At 42.9% G+C, this 16,494-nt stretch overlaps 1 protein-coding gene across 1 annotated transcript in view; it reads right to left on the reverse strand.

The window, feature by feature from the left end:
- Window positions 1–16,494, reverse strand: part of Sytl3 (synaptotagmin like 3) — a 64,770-nt gene that overhangs the window by 4,207 nt on the left and 44,069 nt on the right. Inside the window, exons 10-11 of the mRNA XM_021186111.3 lie at window positions 5,508–5,610; window positions 754–924 (exon numbers count right to left, since the gene is read on the reverse strand). Of these exons, the coding sequence (XP_021041770.1) occupies window positions 754–924; window positions 5,508–5,610 (274 nt within the window). The remainder of the gene's footprint in view (window positions 1–753; window positions 925–5,507; window positions 5,611–16,494) is intronic.

The following is a 16,494-nucleotide window of genomic DNA, read 5'->3' on the forward strand; positions in this document are numbered from 1 at the left end:
CTGATGGATCTTCCATCTCAGTTGTGGCGAAGTCTACTGGGAGGGAAAGGCATGCCTGCCACTATCAGAAGAGACAAGCTGCCATCAGGGCTCCCGCACTCCTGGAAGCCTGCATGGGCCAGCTGCCACCTTCATAGAAGCATCCAACAGGGTGCCGACTGGTCAGGGACCCTCAAGGTCTAGGAGCCAAGTCCCAGTCCCTGAATGCCCATGGCCGGAGCTCCGTGGCAGGCCTGTGGACATTCACTCCCTGTTCAATGATGCTACTCTCGGCCGGCATCAAGTAGGGTGACTTCAGCTTGGCACTCTGCTGCTAGCCCATTCACCAGAGGCTGAGTGGGGTACCCATGGATGTCCTAGCCAGGTTCATGCTGCCAATGGGGCGGGGGCGGAGTAGAACATGAATGAGCTCACGGTGACTGGGCATGCTCAGCCCCTATGGTAGTTTGAGTGGAAAAAATGTCACTCCACTGGTTCAGAAATGTAAACACTTGGTCCTCGGTGGTACAGTTTGGGGAGGTTTCAGAACACTGCGGATGTGGAACTTTGAGGACAAAGAGTGTCACCTGGGGTGTACTATGAGAGTGTGAACCCTCAGCCCACATCTAGTTTGCCCGCTCTGCTTTCTGTGTGCCCTTACTGCCATGGCTCCCCACCATGGTGGACTATCTCTGTAGAATCAAACACAACAAACTCTTTGCTTCTGGTCAAAGGGTTTTATCACAGCCACAGAAAAGTAACAAAAGGACACACCTTGGCCCGAAGAGGATACCATCTGGCATTCTGTGCCGTGCTGTCCTCAAAGTCCCACATGGCCAGTGGAAGGATCACCTCTCCGAGGAACACCCTCCGGGCCAGGGTACCCAGGTGCCACACAGAGACCTGCAGCCTCCGGGTCATCAGCTGGCCAGGGTCCACCTGGTACTGCAAGGACAAGGCTGTTAGCCAGGTCTCCTAGAACCACCCACAGGCCTGCACAGGCTGAGCCCTGAGACTCGACTGCAGCCAGAGCCCAGATGTAGCCAGGGTGGCCCAAGCCACTTGGATCCAGTGGTCAAGATGGACCTCTTTGTCTGCTTGCCAAGCAGCTTGTATCCCCCCCCCCACAGCCCTGTCCTCAGCCCCTCCCACCCCTAGTCCCACCAAACACCCTTTCCTATTTCTCAGAATGTGGCCAGGATGGAGGTCTTTGCCTAGTTGGGACTGCTGGCAATCGAACCAAGAACTGTGTCAACACAGGATTTGCCCTTCCGAGAGGCCACCCTGTACCAAGCCAGGATTAGCCCAAGATACTAAAGCTCAGACTTGATTTCTAAAAATGAAGTGGGCCCAAGATCAACCCCCAGCACCCACACAGTGGCTCACGACCATCTGTAATGGAGTCCGATGCCCTCTTCTGTCAGCTACAGTCTACTCATATAAATAAAATCGTAAATAATTTTTTAAAAATACAGTGGGACCATAACTAGATATAAAAGACATGTTTGACACTCATCAAATCCTAGGATCTGTCCCCAGTACCACAGTAAAAAAAATAAGCAAGCAAGCAAACAAATAAATCCATCCTCAGTACTGCAATAAATAAGCAAATGAATGAATGAATGAATGAACAAGTGAATGAATGAATGAATGAATGAGCGAATGAATGATTGAGCAAATGAATGAATGAATGAGCTTTCATGCCAATATGTTTACCCTGGATAGAAATGTATGTGAGAAGAAAGTGGGAACAGAGATCAGGACTGTAGGTGACACATGGCCCTTCTGCAGGCTGTGCCACCACTTGAGGCACTCTGCCTCAGCCTCTGAGAACCTAGATTCTAGTCTGCACAACGTGACTTTTCTGACAATGAAATCAAAGGGCGAGCTGCTGGGGCCCTCGTCTTGTACCATGCGTCTTTGGCCTCCACAAGCACAACTGAGGTCAAGACCATGAATCATTCATTGAAGGAGGGTGTGGTCCTCAGCCTGGAAACCATCAGCGGTGGGTGGCACTGCCACCCACACGTCCAACCCTGACCTCCCAGGGTTGACCTTTGCACCACGCTGCCTACTCTAGGGTTGTGGCATGCTGTGAGTGCGCGTGCACGTGAGTGCGCGCTCTAGTTGGATTTTGTGGCCTCTTTTCCACTCTCCGCACCTTTCTTTCCCTTTGAGGTACAAGATGGTAAGGAGACAGAAACTAGAACACTGTCTGCATTTGCAGACAGAGAGGGGTGGTAGTGACAGGTGCTGTCCCCTTCTGGCTGGCCTTCTCTTCTCTCTGGGATCTATGTGGCTATGTGGGTCTAGTCACTCTTAGGCCATGTTCCCACACCACAGCCCTTGGCAATCTCACTATGTAGATCAGGCTAGCCTTGGACTCCTGGAAGTCATTTGTCTTTGCCCCACATGCTGGGAGTAAAGGTCTCTGTCACTGAGCTGGCCCCCTGCTCCATTTCTCTGTCAGCCGACCAACCATATTCATCCTGCTAACTCAGCCTGCCTCCTCCTTCATTAGTCAGTTAAGCCCTGACCACAGAGCTGTGCTCGCTGCCCTGCCCTAGCTATTCCAAGAAGAGTTAGCTATGGGGCCATGGTAGAATGGGGCCACAGTGTCGCCTGAGGGCCATTCCCCAAGCGCTCACTCTGAAGGCGCTTGTTGGACTCCCTGAGACACCGAGGCATTTCTTGGATCCCCGATGGCTACTCACCCCTATCTGATGAACGGACTTCTCTCCCCCAGTAGCTTAACTTACTGCTCAGACAAGAACTGGCTTCCATTGTGTGATGCTCTCCAAAGCCCATACCAGTGGCCTGAAGCTGCTATAGACTATGGGGTCTGACATTATCAGAGAACAAGAGCAGACAAGGACCAAACACTCCAATCTACTGTCTCTGTCCCCTCAGATTCCTGTTCTGAGAGTCTCAAAGGGAGTAGAAACCTCCCTGGAACCCAGAGGAGACCCCCAAGAAACATTCTGCCCAGAAAACTGTGACAATTGAAATATCAGAGGCTCAACTTTGTGTGTGTGTTTGTATGACTGCGTGTGTGTGCACTGAGTACAGTATGTGTATATAGTGTGTTTGGGGGGGGTGTATAGTATATGATGTATGCAATATGTCTGTGGTATGTCTGTGTGTTGCAGTAAGTATTTGTGTAGGTGTGCAATGTGTGTGTGGTGTTGGGGGTGGGTGGGTGTAGTGTATGATGTATACAGTATGTCTGTGTGTTGCACTATGTATTTGTGTAGGGGTGTAATGTGTGTGTGGTGTTGGGGGTGGGTGGGTGTAGTGTATGATGTATACAGTATGTCTGTGTGTTGCACTATGTATTTGTGTAGGTGTGCAATGTGTGTGTGGTGTTGGGGGTGGGTGGGTGTAGTGTATGATGTATACAGTATGTCTGTGTGTTGCACTATGTATTTGTGTAGGTGTGCAATGTGTGTGTGGTGTTGGGGTGGGTGGGTGTAGTGTATGATGTATACAGTATGTCTGTGTGTTGCACTATGTATTTGTGTAGGTGTGTAATGTGTGTGTGGTGTTGGGTGGGTGGGTGTAGTGTGTGATGTATACAGAATGTCTGTGTGTTGCACTATGTATTTGTGTAGCTGTCTTCTTTCCTTGGGTTTACAAACCTCCTGGATGCCAAACCCAGGCGGAAGTAAAGTTCCAGTTCCCATCACTTTTTTCAAAGATTGAGTTGGGACTCACAGTGTAGACCAGACTGGTCTTGAACTCACAAAGATCCACCTGTCTCTGTCTCCCTAGTGCTGGGAGATTAAAGGCAGGCACTACTATGCCTGACTGCAGGAGTTTCTTCAAGAATAAGTTTGTCTGTGTTAGAACACTGTAAGATTAAGTTAAAGACATTATCCTTTCATATTGATCTAATAGATTCTCAAAGACCATAAGCTATTTCTAACAGACTATAATTGTGGTTTCTTTGAGATCTTGTGTGTAATTTAAATAAAGCAAGTAAGACTTTTAAGTTTGAATTGTATAATCAAATACTTATCTAAAATACCTTATTAGACTTACAATGACTATTTCAATATCAACCTAATATGTGCTGGGAAGCACATATTCTCAAAAGTCTCTCAGCGAGCGATCAGCCTGCAGACCCGGCTGCAGGGATTTGCACGTGGGTGGCCAGCAGATCGGAGTCTGTGGGAACGGGTCATTTCAGGCCCTGCCCACACCTGCTGAGTCAAAATCTGTAATTTAAAAACAAACCGTGGGATTCCTAGCCCCTCCACCCGCAACCTTTCCAGGACAGCCTCTCCATTGTGAGTTCCTGCTAAGCTTATGAACTCCCCAAGTCTAATTTCCCGTTGGCAAGAGAAGATTCTAATTCTACCCTCAGTGTGTACATGAAGCATCTGGCCAGGGCAGAGACCAGGAAACAATGGCTATTATTATTATTTAATGAATTCAAGGCACTGTTCCAGCCCCCATATGGCCCCTGACTGCCACCTTTTGCCAAGAAAGCCAGACAAAGCCCTCTTCCCTTGATGGTGCCAGACAGCAGGACTTTCGAGCTGCCAGTCCTGGCTGGGGTTTCCTTAGGTCCAGGCTGCCCATGGGTGAAGCAACCATAGCCCGTGTTGGGACTTCCTCTAATGAGATTCCAAGGCCCTGGCTCTGCTCTAAAGCATAATCCTGTTTCTTAATAGCACAGAAAATAAAAATTCAAATGATTCCTTTATAATTTTTGTCTTAACTTTGTGTTAGTGTATATAATGTGTCTATATAATGTCTGTCTGAGGGCTGTGTAGGATGGGTATGTAGGATGGGTGTGTAAGATATATATCTACACATGCAGTGAATACATGTGGGTTCAGGCACTTGTGTGGGCATATATGAAGGTCAGAGGACGGTCCCATCCTTTATCTTCACCCTCTGCCTTGTTTGAGATGATGGGGTCTTGCCACTGTGTCACCAGGCTAGCTGGTTTGCCTGCTCCTAGGGACTCTGTCTCCACCTCCCATCTCTCTGTAGAACATCTAGATCAGAGCAAATGGGCACACACCTGGGTTTCCGTGGATTCTGAAGACTTTTACCTACTGAGCCATCTCCCTGGTCCTGTCATTTGTTCTTTTATGAAAAGGACATATTTCTCATAAAAAGAAGAAATCTATTGGCTTTCATCTATTCCAATAAAGAGGCACTTCTGGGAAGACTGGAATCCAGCAGCTTCATTCCCAGAATCCTCTGCTCATGAACACTGCTCTGATATTCAGGCAAACGTAACAAGACAAACCAATCTTTCAAGTTGCCCTGTGCCCAGGTGTTAGCTTGAGATGTGCATTTTCTTAGAAATCATTAATCCAAAGCTGTTTTGAAGTCCAGCAGAGTCCAAAGGATGGTGTCTGCCTCCTGTACTGACTGACAGAACCCTGAAGAAATGTATGTGTCTGCAGTTCTGTGTAACTGACTCAAGCATTACAAAAAGGCATGCTGGACTCTGACCCTAGACCTAGCCCAGGTGGGGAGGACTCAGGAATGTTTTCCCGCCTGGCACGTACCTTCAAGGTTTCCTCGAAAGTCGGGTCCAGTGTGTTCTTCTGGACTCGTGTCTTGCGTTTTCCCTGAGAAGACCTGTCAGGCAGCAGGTAGGTCTTGACATACCTAGTGGGCAGAGGCAGAAGGACAAAGGGAGACTCAGCATGGGGAGGACAGAGTTCAGGGGAGCAGAATGTAGCACCAGTGGATTCTCTGCCCTGCTTCCCTGCAGGACCTTAAGTTGATGGGCAAGGTTCAGTGCATTCTGACTTTGTGTGTGTGTGTGTGTCTTAGTTAGGGTTTTACTGCTGTGAACAGGTACCATGACCAAAGCAACTCTTATCAGAACAACATTTAATTGGGGCTGGCTTACGGGTTCAGAGGTTCAGTCCATTATCATCAAGGTAGGAACATGGCAGCATTCAGGCAGTCATGGTGCAGGAGAAGCTGAGAGCTCTACATCTTCATCTGAAAGTTGCTAGTGAAAAACCGACTTCCAGGCAACTAGGATGAGGGTGTTAAAGCCAATGCCCTCAGTGACACACCTCTACTCCAACAAGGCAATACCTACTCCAACAGGACCTTCTAATAGTGCCACTCCCTGGGTCGAGGATATACAAACCATAAGAATGTCTAGTGTCTCTCTTAATTGTCCTAAACATTATATTGTCATTATCATCATCACCACCACCACCACCACCTTTACACTGGTTTGCAAGCCCCAGAGCTCTTCCTGTCTCTACTTCCTTATCCCTGGGATTGGAGATGTGCATCAACATCCACAGCTATTTACGTAGATGTTGGGGATCCAAACTCAAGTCTCCTTGCCTGCAGAGCTGTTTACTGACTGAGACATGCCACTATAGGCCAAGTGCTGTGTGAGAAACTCCTGATTCACACAGCTTCAGCCAGGTGTTGCGCATGTAACCTTGCAGTATGTCCTTAAGGCTGCAGGTCCTTGCTGTCTCAGGCTCTGCTTCTAGAATCAGCCTCTGTTTCTCACGTATTGTTTGATGACGAGCAGAGAACCAGATGTCCCAAGTATGTGCTGGGGGCCCTCTTTCCACCTCCACCCATTGCTACCCTTGAGCCCCCAGAACTGAGGAGCAGAATGGAAACTCAGGGGCCTCAAAGACTGAACTTCCTCACTAAGGATCCTGCTTTTTAACCTGTGCAAGTAGAGCCTCTTGGCTCTGCTCCCCTGTGACTTGCTTTTGTCCCCAACACACTGAGTCTCATCCCCACTGCTGATGGAGCCTGATCCTTCCATTTCCAGCATGCTTTTACTGTGTTAGTTATCCACATATTGCATTAGTTACCACGACTCTTTAGCCTCTAAAGATTCTCTATGTCTTAGTTTTTGCTATTATAAATAAGTCTATATTGGCAACACATGCATGCAATGGCACAAAACTAGAAATGGCAGGGTGTATGCTAGTAAGCACTTTCCCCTGGGCTAAATCACCAGCCCATAAGTATGCTGTCGGTTTTAATAGATCAAGCCAGATTCAATCTCTTTAAAATAAAAGGGACTATTTAGAAGCCAGGCTTGGGCTTGGTAGCACATGCCTTTAGTCCTACCACTTGGGAGGCAGAGGCAGGCAGATACCTGTGAGTTCAAGGCCAGCTCGGTCTACAAAGCAAGTCCCAAGCAGCCAGGGCTGTTACATAGAGGAACTCTGTCTCCAGAAACACACAAGTCAGCAAATAAAACAGAACAAAACAAAAAAGAACTATTTGGTTTCATTCCTGATATTAGTATTTATCTTTTGTTTTCTTTATCTTGATAAATAGCTATAGGTTTTCCAATATCACTAATTGTTGCAAAGAGCCTACATTTGGTTTTCTATTTATCTATATAATTCCTATCCTTAAAATGAATTTGCCCTTTCTCAAGAATTTTGAGGTTAAGGTTTAGATAATTAATTTTCAGTCTTTTTCCCTTATAAACATAAATATTACTTTGGCTAAATGTATCAAATTTTGAAGTGTGAAAGTCAGAGGGTGTTTTAGAATCAAAACGATTCCAGATCCCTGGGGTTATGGTATTCACAAAGGGACAAAAGCTGACACCAGGTAATAAGGGGATCTTTATGAAAATTTGTAATCACTGTATAAATTTGTATTTTGAGGAGTAGGCAGGGCTGAGGAGCTATTGAAGGCTTCATAATGGAGAACAGTTTGATTAGTTCATCAATCCATTGCTTCTCCTACCATCATTTGCAAGCTAGTAATTGAAACCATTTAGAGGGGGAAAGTCCTTGCCTTAAGCCATACCAGAAAACTAATTATTCTACTTCTGAGATGATCTAAGTACAACATACACACACAGAGAGAGAGAGAGAGAGAGAGAGAGAGAGAGAGAGAGAGAGAGAGAGAGAGAGAGAGAAACGTTGCACTTGGATCCTAAGTCCTGAGTCCAATTTCCAACAACTACATGATGGCTCACAGCCATGCATAATGGGATTTTCTGGCATGCAGGTGTATATGCAGATAGATCACTCATACATAAAGAAATCAAACTTTAAAAAAAAAGACTTAAAAAATTTATCACACCAAATTCTCTCCAAGAAAAGTCATCACAAATAACCTAGAAGTAATAGCTAGAATAAGTCATGTGAATATATATATATATATATATATATATATATATATATATATATATAACAGATGCAGAACCTCTCTCTCTCTCTCTCTCTCTCTCTCTCTCTCTCTCTCTCTGTTTGTTTTTTGTTTTTCGAGACAGGGTTTCTCTGTGTAGCCCTGGCTGTCCTGGAACTTACTTTGTAGACCAGGCTGGCCTCGAACTCAGAAATTCCCCTGCCTCTGCCTCCCAAGTGGTGGGATTAAAGGTGTGCACCACCACTGCCCAGCAATGCAAAACTTTTAAAACCCTCATTTAAACAGGAAATCCAGTCTATTTAAAATAGGGTTTTAAATAGAGATGCGATCTAGCTCAGCAGTGGAGTATGTGCCCAGCATGCATGAGAAACAAAGTCATAAGGCAGGAGATGGACTGAACGTAAGTCTAGCAATCGAGGATATGCTTTGCATACATGCATACATGAGGTCCTGCATCAATCTACACATGCGTATGAACGCAGGCACATGCTTGCACACACATGTGCCACACCACCTCCAGTAGGATCTGTGTGACAAGTTCCACAGACTGAGGTGGTTGACCTCAAAAGGGGGAGGCCTCCTGGAACCAGTTGTGGAACTCTTTGCTGGAGAAAAAATATTGAGCCATAGTTCTCATGGCAATCTATCTGTTTTGTTTTCTCTTATTCATCTTATTATTCTTCTTATTTACATGTTCCTGGTAGCCTAGGCCAAGATCTTAAATGAAAATAATGGGTAAGAAACCATCCCTAGAGATGGGGCCACTAACATGACCTTATCCCCAGGGAAACCAACGCTTTACTTTCTAAGTCATTTACAAAACTAATATGATAAAAACTTTCCCAAAAATAAAATTTTATATGGCTATACATGTATAATTAGAGGTGGATTTTGGTATATGGTAAAGAAAGCCTTAATTAGAAAGAATTAAAATAGTTTAAATTTTATAAAAAAATCAGGCACTAGATGTTAAATAATAATTGACCATGGGGCTGGAGAGTTAGTTCAGTGGTTAAGAACACTGACCATTAAAAGTTTATTAATCTGCTCCTGGAAATATGCCACTAGCCTTGGATGTCAGCCCCCACTGAATACATCCTTTTAGAATTGTTATATTTTTTTAAAAAGAATTGTTATATTTTGATGATTTATAATGATGTTACCTGTTCTGTTTGTGATTCACTGAATATATAGTTTCAGAGTTGTAATGCTTGGATGATTTTTGTGCTTTATTGTGCCAAGTGATTTTTATTGGTATCTGTGATTGTTTCATTGGATATAGTTTCTAAGAGATGTTTGGTTTTTGTAATGTATAAAATCCCCTGCTTGAGAGCTGCAGAATACACTCAGATTCAAACGGCCTCTGTGTTTGTTTCTCTTTGTCACTGCCAAATCCTTTACCCACCTAGCTTCAAAGACCCTCATTCCAGGGACCCCCATACCCGACTGGGGTGGTCCATGGCAGCTGGCACCCAAATGTGGGACTTGAAACAGGTAAGCTCTCTCTTTCTACTTTTTTTCAAAATACTTTTTCAGGTAAAGAATAGGATCTCGTCAAGAGTGCTGCAGACTCCTTGATAGAGAAACATTGAGTTAAAACAAGAAGGTAAAAATCCTGGGGCATTCACTGTCCAAGAACAGAGGCTTGTTCCTGGCAGTATTGAGTCATATGCTAGAAAGTAGAGGTGTTACAACCTCAAAGAAGAGTTTGTCAGCATTTTATGACTTTGTACTGAGTGTCAGTTCATGGTTCCCAGAGGAAGGAAGCTTTTCTTTAGAAAACTGGAAAAAGGTAGGACTAGAGATGAGGAGAGTTCATGAATGCCATGGCCCTACACAGGTCCCGGTTCAAGCATTCTCATTATGGATACAAATTACAGCCCTCCTTTCAGAAAAACCAGAAATGGAATCCTTCGCAGAAGAAGCACCCTCAGAGGAAGAGGAAAGGACAAAAACTAAATCATATAATACTTCCTCTCCTATTGCTAATCTCCTTAAGGCACAGCCAGGAGATGAATGGACAAGTGATGAGGAACAACAAGAATTGGATGATGAAGCAGAGGAGTATGATCTTGTTAAAGAAGGGGATTGTTTTCATCATAAAAATTCCTAGGACAGAAATAGATGACATCTTTGCCTTAGTTGCTGCTGCTCCTGCTTTTAAAACAAGATCAGTCAAGCTCGAAAGGAAAATGCCAACCAATAGGGGATTCTTAGGGGCCATGAAAGAAGCCAGGCGAAAGGGAGATTTGGACTTCTGCTTCCCAATAACAGATTTTGAAGGAGAGACATCCCAATGGGAACCTCTTCCTTTAAAAACTCTTAAAGAACTACAGTATTCTGTTAAGAACATGGGTCCAAGTGCTCCATACACTTGAGAGATTGTGGAAATGTTGGGTAGCATGTGGCTAACTCCTTATGATTGGCATCAGACTGCAAAGTCCACTCTTAGCCCAGGACAGTTTATAGTATGGAGGACAGAATATGAGGATAGAGCAAGGGAAGTGGTTCAGAATTTAGCCGTTAAGAAAAAGGCGGATAAACCTACTATGTCAATGCTCTTGGGTAGAGAGGACTATGCCTCCCCTGAGGAACAAGTTGGTTTAAAAGGGGAAGAACTGGAAGAAGTTTCTAAGATAGCAGTGGCTGCTTGGTGAAGGCTCCCTCCTGCTGATGTATTAGCAGGAATCAAACAAAACAAGATGAACCATATGAAGATGTTATTGCTAGATTGGAAGAAGCACTAGGCAGGATGCTTCCTCCCTCTGAGGGCTCTGACATATTATTAAAACAACTTGCGGGGCTGGTGAGATGGCTCAGTGGGTAAGAGCACCCGACTGCTCTTCCAAAGGTCCAGAGTTCAAATCCCAGCAACCACATGGTGGCTCACAACCATCCGTAACGAGATCTGGCGCCCTCTTCTGGAGTGTCTGAAGACAGCTACAGTGTACTTACATATAATAAATAAATAAATCTTTAAAAAAAAAAAAAAAAACAACTTGCATGGGAAAATGCCAAAACTCTCTACCAAGAACTAATTAGATCAATCAGAAAAACAGGGACCATGCCATATTCCATCAAAGCATGTACAGATGCCTCACCAGCCATGGTCCTGGGTAGAGCCTATGCTACAGCAATGCAAGGGCAACATTTTAGTGCCTATGTTCAGAACTTAAAAGGAGGAAGAAACCAAAAGGTTTCATGCTTTTCTTGCGGCCAGCAGGAACATAGGAGCCTCGACTGTGAAAAAGAAGAGCAGATGTCAAAAAATAAAAATAAGAAAAACCAACCTCCGTGGTTATGTCCTTGGTATAAGAAGGGAAATCATTGGAGAAATGAATGTAAATAGAAATTTCATAAGGATGGAACCCCTCTGGAAGAGGAGACAAAAAAATGGGGTGAGAGGCATGCCCTCTGTCCCAAAATTAAAATAGAAAATAAAACAAAACAAATAAACAAGAAGGGCAAGAAAGGGAGACAGAGGAAGGTAAAAGCAAGCTGAATCCTCTGGCCTCTGAGTTTAACATCTTGAGTTTTACCCAGAGCAACATCAGGAAGTGTAGGATTAGATCTTACAGTAGATAAAGATTACATACTCTCTCTTTATGAGGGAGTGTAATTAGTAGATACAGGATTTAAAGGGCCACTATCATCTGGCACCTTTGGTCTTATAATAGGGAGAAGTTTAAATTGTAAGAAAAAATTTGAAGTACTTCCTGGAATAATTGATTCAGACTTCCAGGGAGAGGTAAAAATTATGATTAGGCCATTAAAAGAAACAATACAACTACATAAAAGCCAATGGGTAGCTCAGATAATACTACTCCCTTATATGCAACTCCCCAACCCAATACTAAAACAGACTAGAGGAGATGAAGGGTTTGGCTCCATAGAGGTGGCAGCTTGGACTCAAGAAATTACTAGACAAAGACCCTTAAAAACTATAAAAGTAGTTGGAAAAAATATCCAATGACCCAGGAGCAGATAGGTCTTGCATTGCAGGAAAAGACTGGCCTGGAACATGGCCTGGAGTTCATATAACCTCTATTCTGGTGGGATTGAGGCTAGCTCCCAATGTAGCTCAGAGTTCAAAAATCCTGAGATGGGAATGTGAAGATAAAGTGGGTACTTTTCAACCTTACATTACTTCCTCTCTGCCATTCTCCTTATGAGGAAGAAATATCTTAGGGGACATGAAAATAAAATTAACCACAGATGAAAAATGGAATGAGCAGCATTTTTTATAGGGGCCACAGATGCAGATAAAATTTCATGGATCAGTGATGAGCCTGTGTGGCTGAATCAGTGGCCCTTAACTCAGGGAAAGACACAGGCTTTAGAACAATTAGTAGAAGAAGTAGAAGAACAACTGCAATGAGGACATATTGAAGAATCTAACAGTCCATGGAATACTCCTGTGTTTGTCATTAAGAAAAAAAATCAGGCAAATGGAGACTCTGACAAGATCTTAGGCCTGTTAATAAGACAGTGTGTGATATGGGAGCTTTACAGCCAGGACTCCCATTCCCAGTAGCTGTTCCAGAGGGTCATTATATTATAGTTATAGATTTAAAGGATTGCTCTTTACTATAAAATTACAACCAGAATACATACAAAGATTTGCTTTCAGCATTCCCTCTGTTAATTTTCAAAGGCCATTTCAAAGGTATCAATGGAAGGTTCTCCCCCAAGGTGTGAAGAACAGTCCTATCCTTTGTCAAAAATTTGTAGATCAAGCTTTAAGATCCATTAGGGCTAAGTATAAAAAGGCTTTTATTTTACATTATATGGATGATATTCTTATAGCAGAAAAAAAAGGATTTAACTGAATTAATTTTGAAAAATATGATTGAGGTATTAACCCAGCATGGACTAATTATCGCCCCTGATAAAATTCAACATAACAGGCCAATAAATTACTTGGGAAAAACAATTCATAATGAATATATCATATTTCAAAAGTTGCAACTTAGGATTGATAAATTAAAAATACTCAATGGTTTTTAAAAATTATTGGGAAATATTAATTGGATTAGACCTTATTTAAAAATTACCACAGGACAGTTGCATCATTTATTTGAAATTCTTAAAGGAGATCCTGATTCCAAGTCTAAGAGACAGCTCAAAAAAGAAGCCTTAAAGGTGGATTTCTGAGTTCGAGGCCAGCTTGGTCTACAAAGTGAGTTCCAGGACAGCCAGGGCTACACAGAGAAACCCTGTCTCAAAAAACAAAAACAAAAACAAACAAACGAAAAAAGAAGCCTTAAAACAACTAGAATTGATAGAACAAAAGATGCAAGATGCAAAGGTAAAACAAATAAATTATTTAAAACCATGGTCTCTTATTATACTTAAAACAGCTTATACTGTTTGGCTATGCACCCCTACTGCATGGCTATGGCAAGAAGGTGTGCTATAATGGATTTATCTCCCTCATATTCAAGTAAAAATGGTATCTTCTTACCCTTTTATGTGTAACAAATTAATTATTAAAGGGAGAATAAGATCCAGGGAATTATTTGGCAAAGAAATGCATGAAATTGTTATTCCCTACAATAAGGAACAATTGGAGTATTTACTTCAAACTGTGGATGGTTGGGGAATAGCATTAGCTCATGATATGGGACAAATTAAATATCATGTACCTCAATGCCCTATATTACAGTTTGTAGAAGAAACTGAGATAATCTTGTCTTCTAAAATAGCATTGGAGCCTATTTATGATGCCCTCATGGTATTTACAGATGGGTCATCTAATGGAACCTCAGTTGTTTATATAAAAGATAGACCTGCAATTAGCAAAAGAAACTTATGCACAGCAGGCGGAGATTATTGCAGTTATTACTGCCCTTGAACACATACCTAAAGAGTTTAACCTTTATATAGATTCAAAATATGTAGTTCATTTATTTCCTGATATAGAGATAGCTCTTATATCTGGAAATTCCAAAATTATATCACTCTTGCTTCAGTTGCAAAATATAATTCAATCAAGAAAAGGAAACATTTTTATAGGACATATCAGAGAACATACTGGCCTGCCAGGTCCATTGGCTCCAGGAAATGCTGTGGCAAATTTATTAATGAAGGACCACAAGATTGCTAGTATGGTTGAACAAGCATTGGAAAGTCATGCTTTCCATCATCAGAATGCATTGGCCTTGAGAAGGATGTTCAATTTGACACGAGAGCAGGCCAGACAAATTGTGAAGGATTGTAAACATTGTCCTGATGCATATCATTCATTGAAAATGGGAGTTAACCCAAGGAGCCTTAAACCTCAAGTTTTGTGGCAAATGGACATAACTCATATCCCAGAATTTGGAAAGTTGGCCTGTGTACATGTTACTGTAGATACCTATTCTCACATGGTTATGGCTACTGCTAGAACTGGGGAGGCTGTGAAAGCTGTCATACAACGTCTTATTATGTGCTTTTCCTCCTCAGGTGTGCCAAAAAGAACTAAAACTGATAATGCTCCAGCTTATACTTCTCAAGCTTTTGCAAAGTTTTGCATTCAATGGGGCATAGAACATACAACAGGAATTCCATATAACCCCCCAGGTCAGGTGATCATAGAAAGGACTCATCAAAATCTTAAGGTACAACTTCAGAGATTAAGATCTAGCGGTCATTACTACTCACCTCATCAATGATTAAGCCATGCTTTATTTATCATTAATCACCTTAATACAGATGATAAAGGCTTTGCCCCTATGCAAAAGCACTGGGCTCCCCTACAGTTACTGTTACTCCTTTAGTAATGTGGAAGGCTCTTTTAACAGGCACATGGGAAGGGCCAGATGTGTTAACCACCTCAGGAAGAGGATATGCATGTGTTTTTCCACAGAATGCAGAGACCCCAATCTGGATCCCAGGCATACTTATTGGACCCTTCCACCAGAAAACCTCTATCAAGAACCCAGAAGAAAAAGAAGGCAAAGGAAGTAATGAAGAGAATGAAGAGGCTTGATCTCCCTTCTCCACGGGTGGCTTTGGCTCCTCCTGCAGTGTCATCTAGCACAGGGATAGATCCACCCACTTGGGGACAACTGAAGAAACTCACCCAGAGAGCACAACAAATAATCTCTGATATCGGGAAACCACCATCAGTAGAAAATATGCTATGCTTGCTGTGGTTGCCATGCAGGTATGCTGTGCCTCTGCAACCTCGTCTTGGGCTATGTTCCCCACCCTCCACTTCTTCATCCCATGGGTTGGAGAGATGATGTACATATCAGAGTCATGACTCTGAGCTGCTAGGGGGACACGCTGATTTTTCCCCCCATTTGACTTCCTCTGTAATTAAAATGAGGGAATGTCAGATTCTGCCCCAATCTGTGTTACTTTAAAGGGAATACCCTCCATGGGTTGCCTTCCCATTAGTTATAGAGCTTTTCTTTCTGATGGTTCAGGTAGATCCTGTCGCCCCCCCAAATCATAATGTGGGAGCTTTCAATAATGATTTTGAATTATAATTATAATGAAACTTTTATAAGGCCAAAAGAAACTATGCCTCTGAAAGAATGTCCACAAGAACATCGGGACAATGACAAATTGTGGGTATCCTTGTTTTCAGGTGATAGTCCAAGATGGCTTAAATGAGGGTTTAGTTTTTGGGCTTCAGTACATGATCCTTGGAAAACTCAAGAAAAAGTTTATGATTATTCCATAGTCTCTCCATTTTATGATTATAGGAAACAATTAACTAATGAGTTACAGCTCTTTCATGGATATAGGCCTGATACATTTATAAATGAGTCTGTTAATAGATGGTTCACTTCAGGATGGGTGGAGCCTATTTATGTCAGTCATTCTCTTTCACATAATATTTCTAATGTTTTTTGGGGGATTATTTAGACTTTTTGCTGCAACTAACATGGTTCTTTAAAAAAAGCCTAAGGAAGCCGGGCATGATGGTGCACGCCTTTAGTCCTAGCACTTGGGAGGCAGAGGCAGGCAGATTTCTGAGTTTGAGGCCAGCCTGGTCTACAAAGTGAGTTCCAGGACAGCCAGGGCTACAGAGAAACCCTGTCTTGAAAACAAAAAAAAAAAAAAAAAAAAAAAAAGCCTAAGGAATCTAAGAGCACTCCTTTGGCAATTATTTCTTGCCTAAACTATCCTTATGGTATACTCGCTGGCCAGTCCTCAGATTTAAAAATTATTAAAGTAAAACGATCTTATCAGGTCAGCTGTTCCAAATGTATTCTAACTAACTGTGTTGATTCTATTTCAATTAAGAATTATTCAGTTGGGCTGGTGAGATGGCTCAGTGGGTAAGAGCACCCGACTGCTCTTCCGAAGGTCCAGAGTTCAACTCCCAGCAACCACATGGTGGCTCACAACCATCCGTAACGAGATCTGGAGCCCTCTTCTGGAGTGTCTGAA

Source organism: Mus caroli, unplaced genomic scaffold, assembly GCF_978045245.1.
Source record: "Mus caroli unplaced genomic scaffold, Mus_caroli_1 scaffold_18, whole genome shotgun sequence".
NCBI classification, from domain to species: domain Eukaryota; kingdom Metazoa; phylum Chordata; class Mammalia; order Rodentia; family Muridae; genus Mus; species Mus caroli.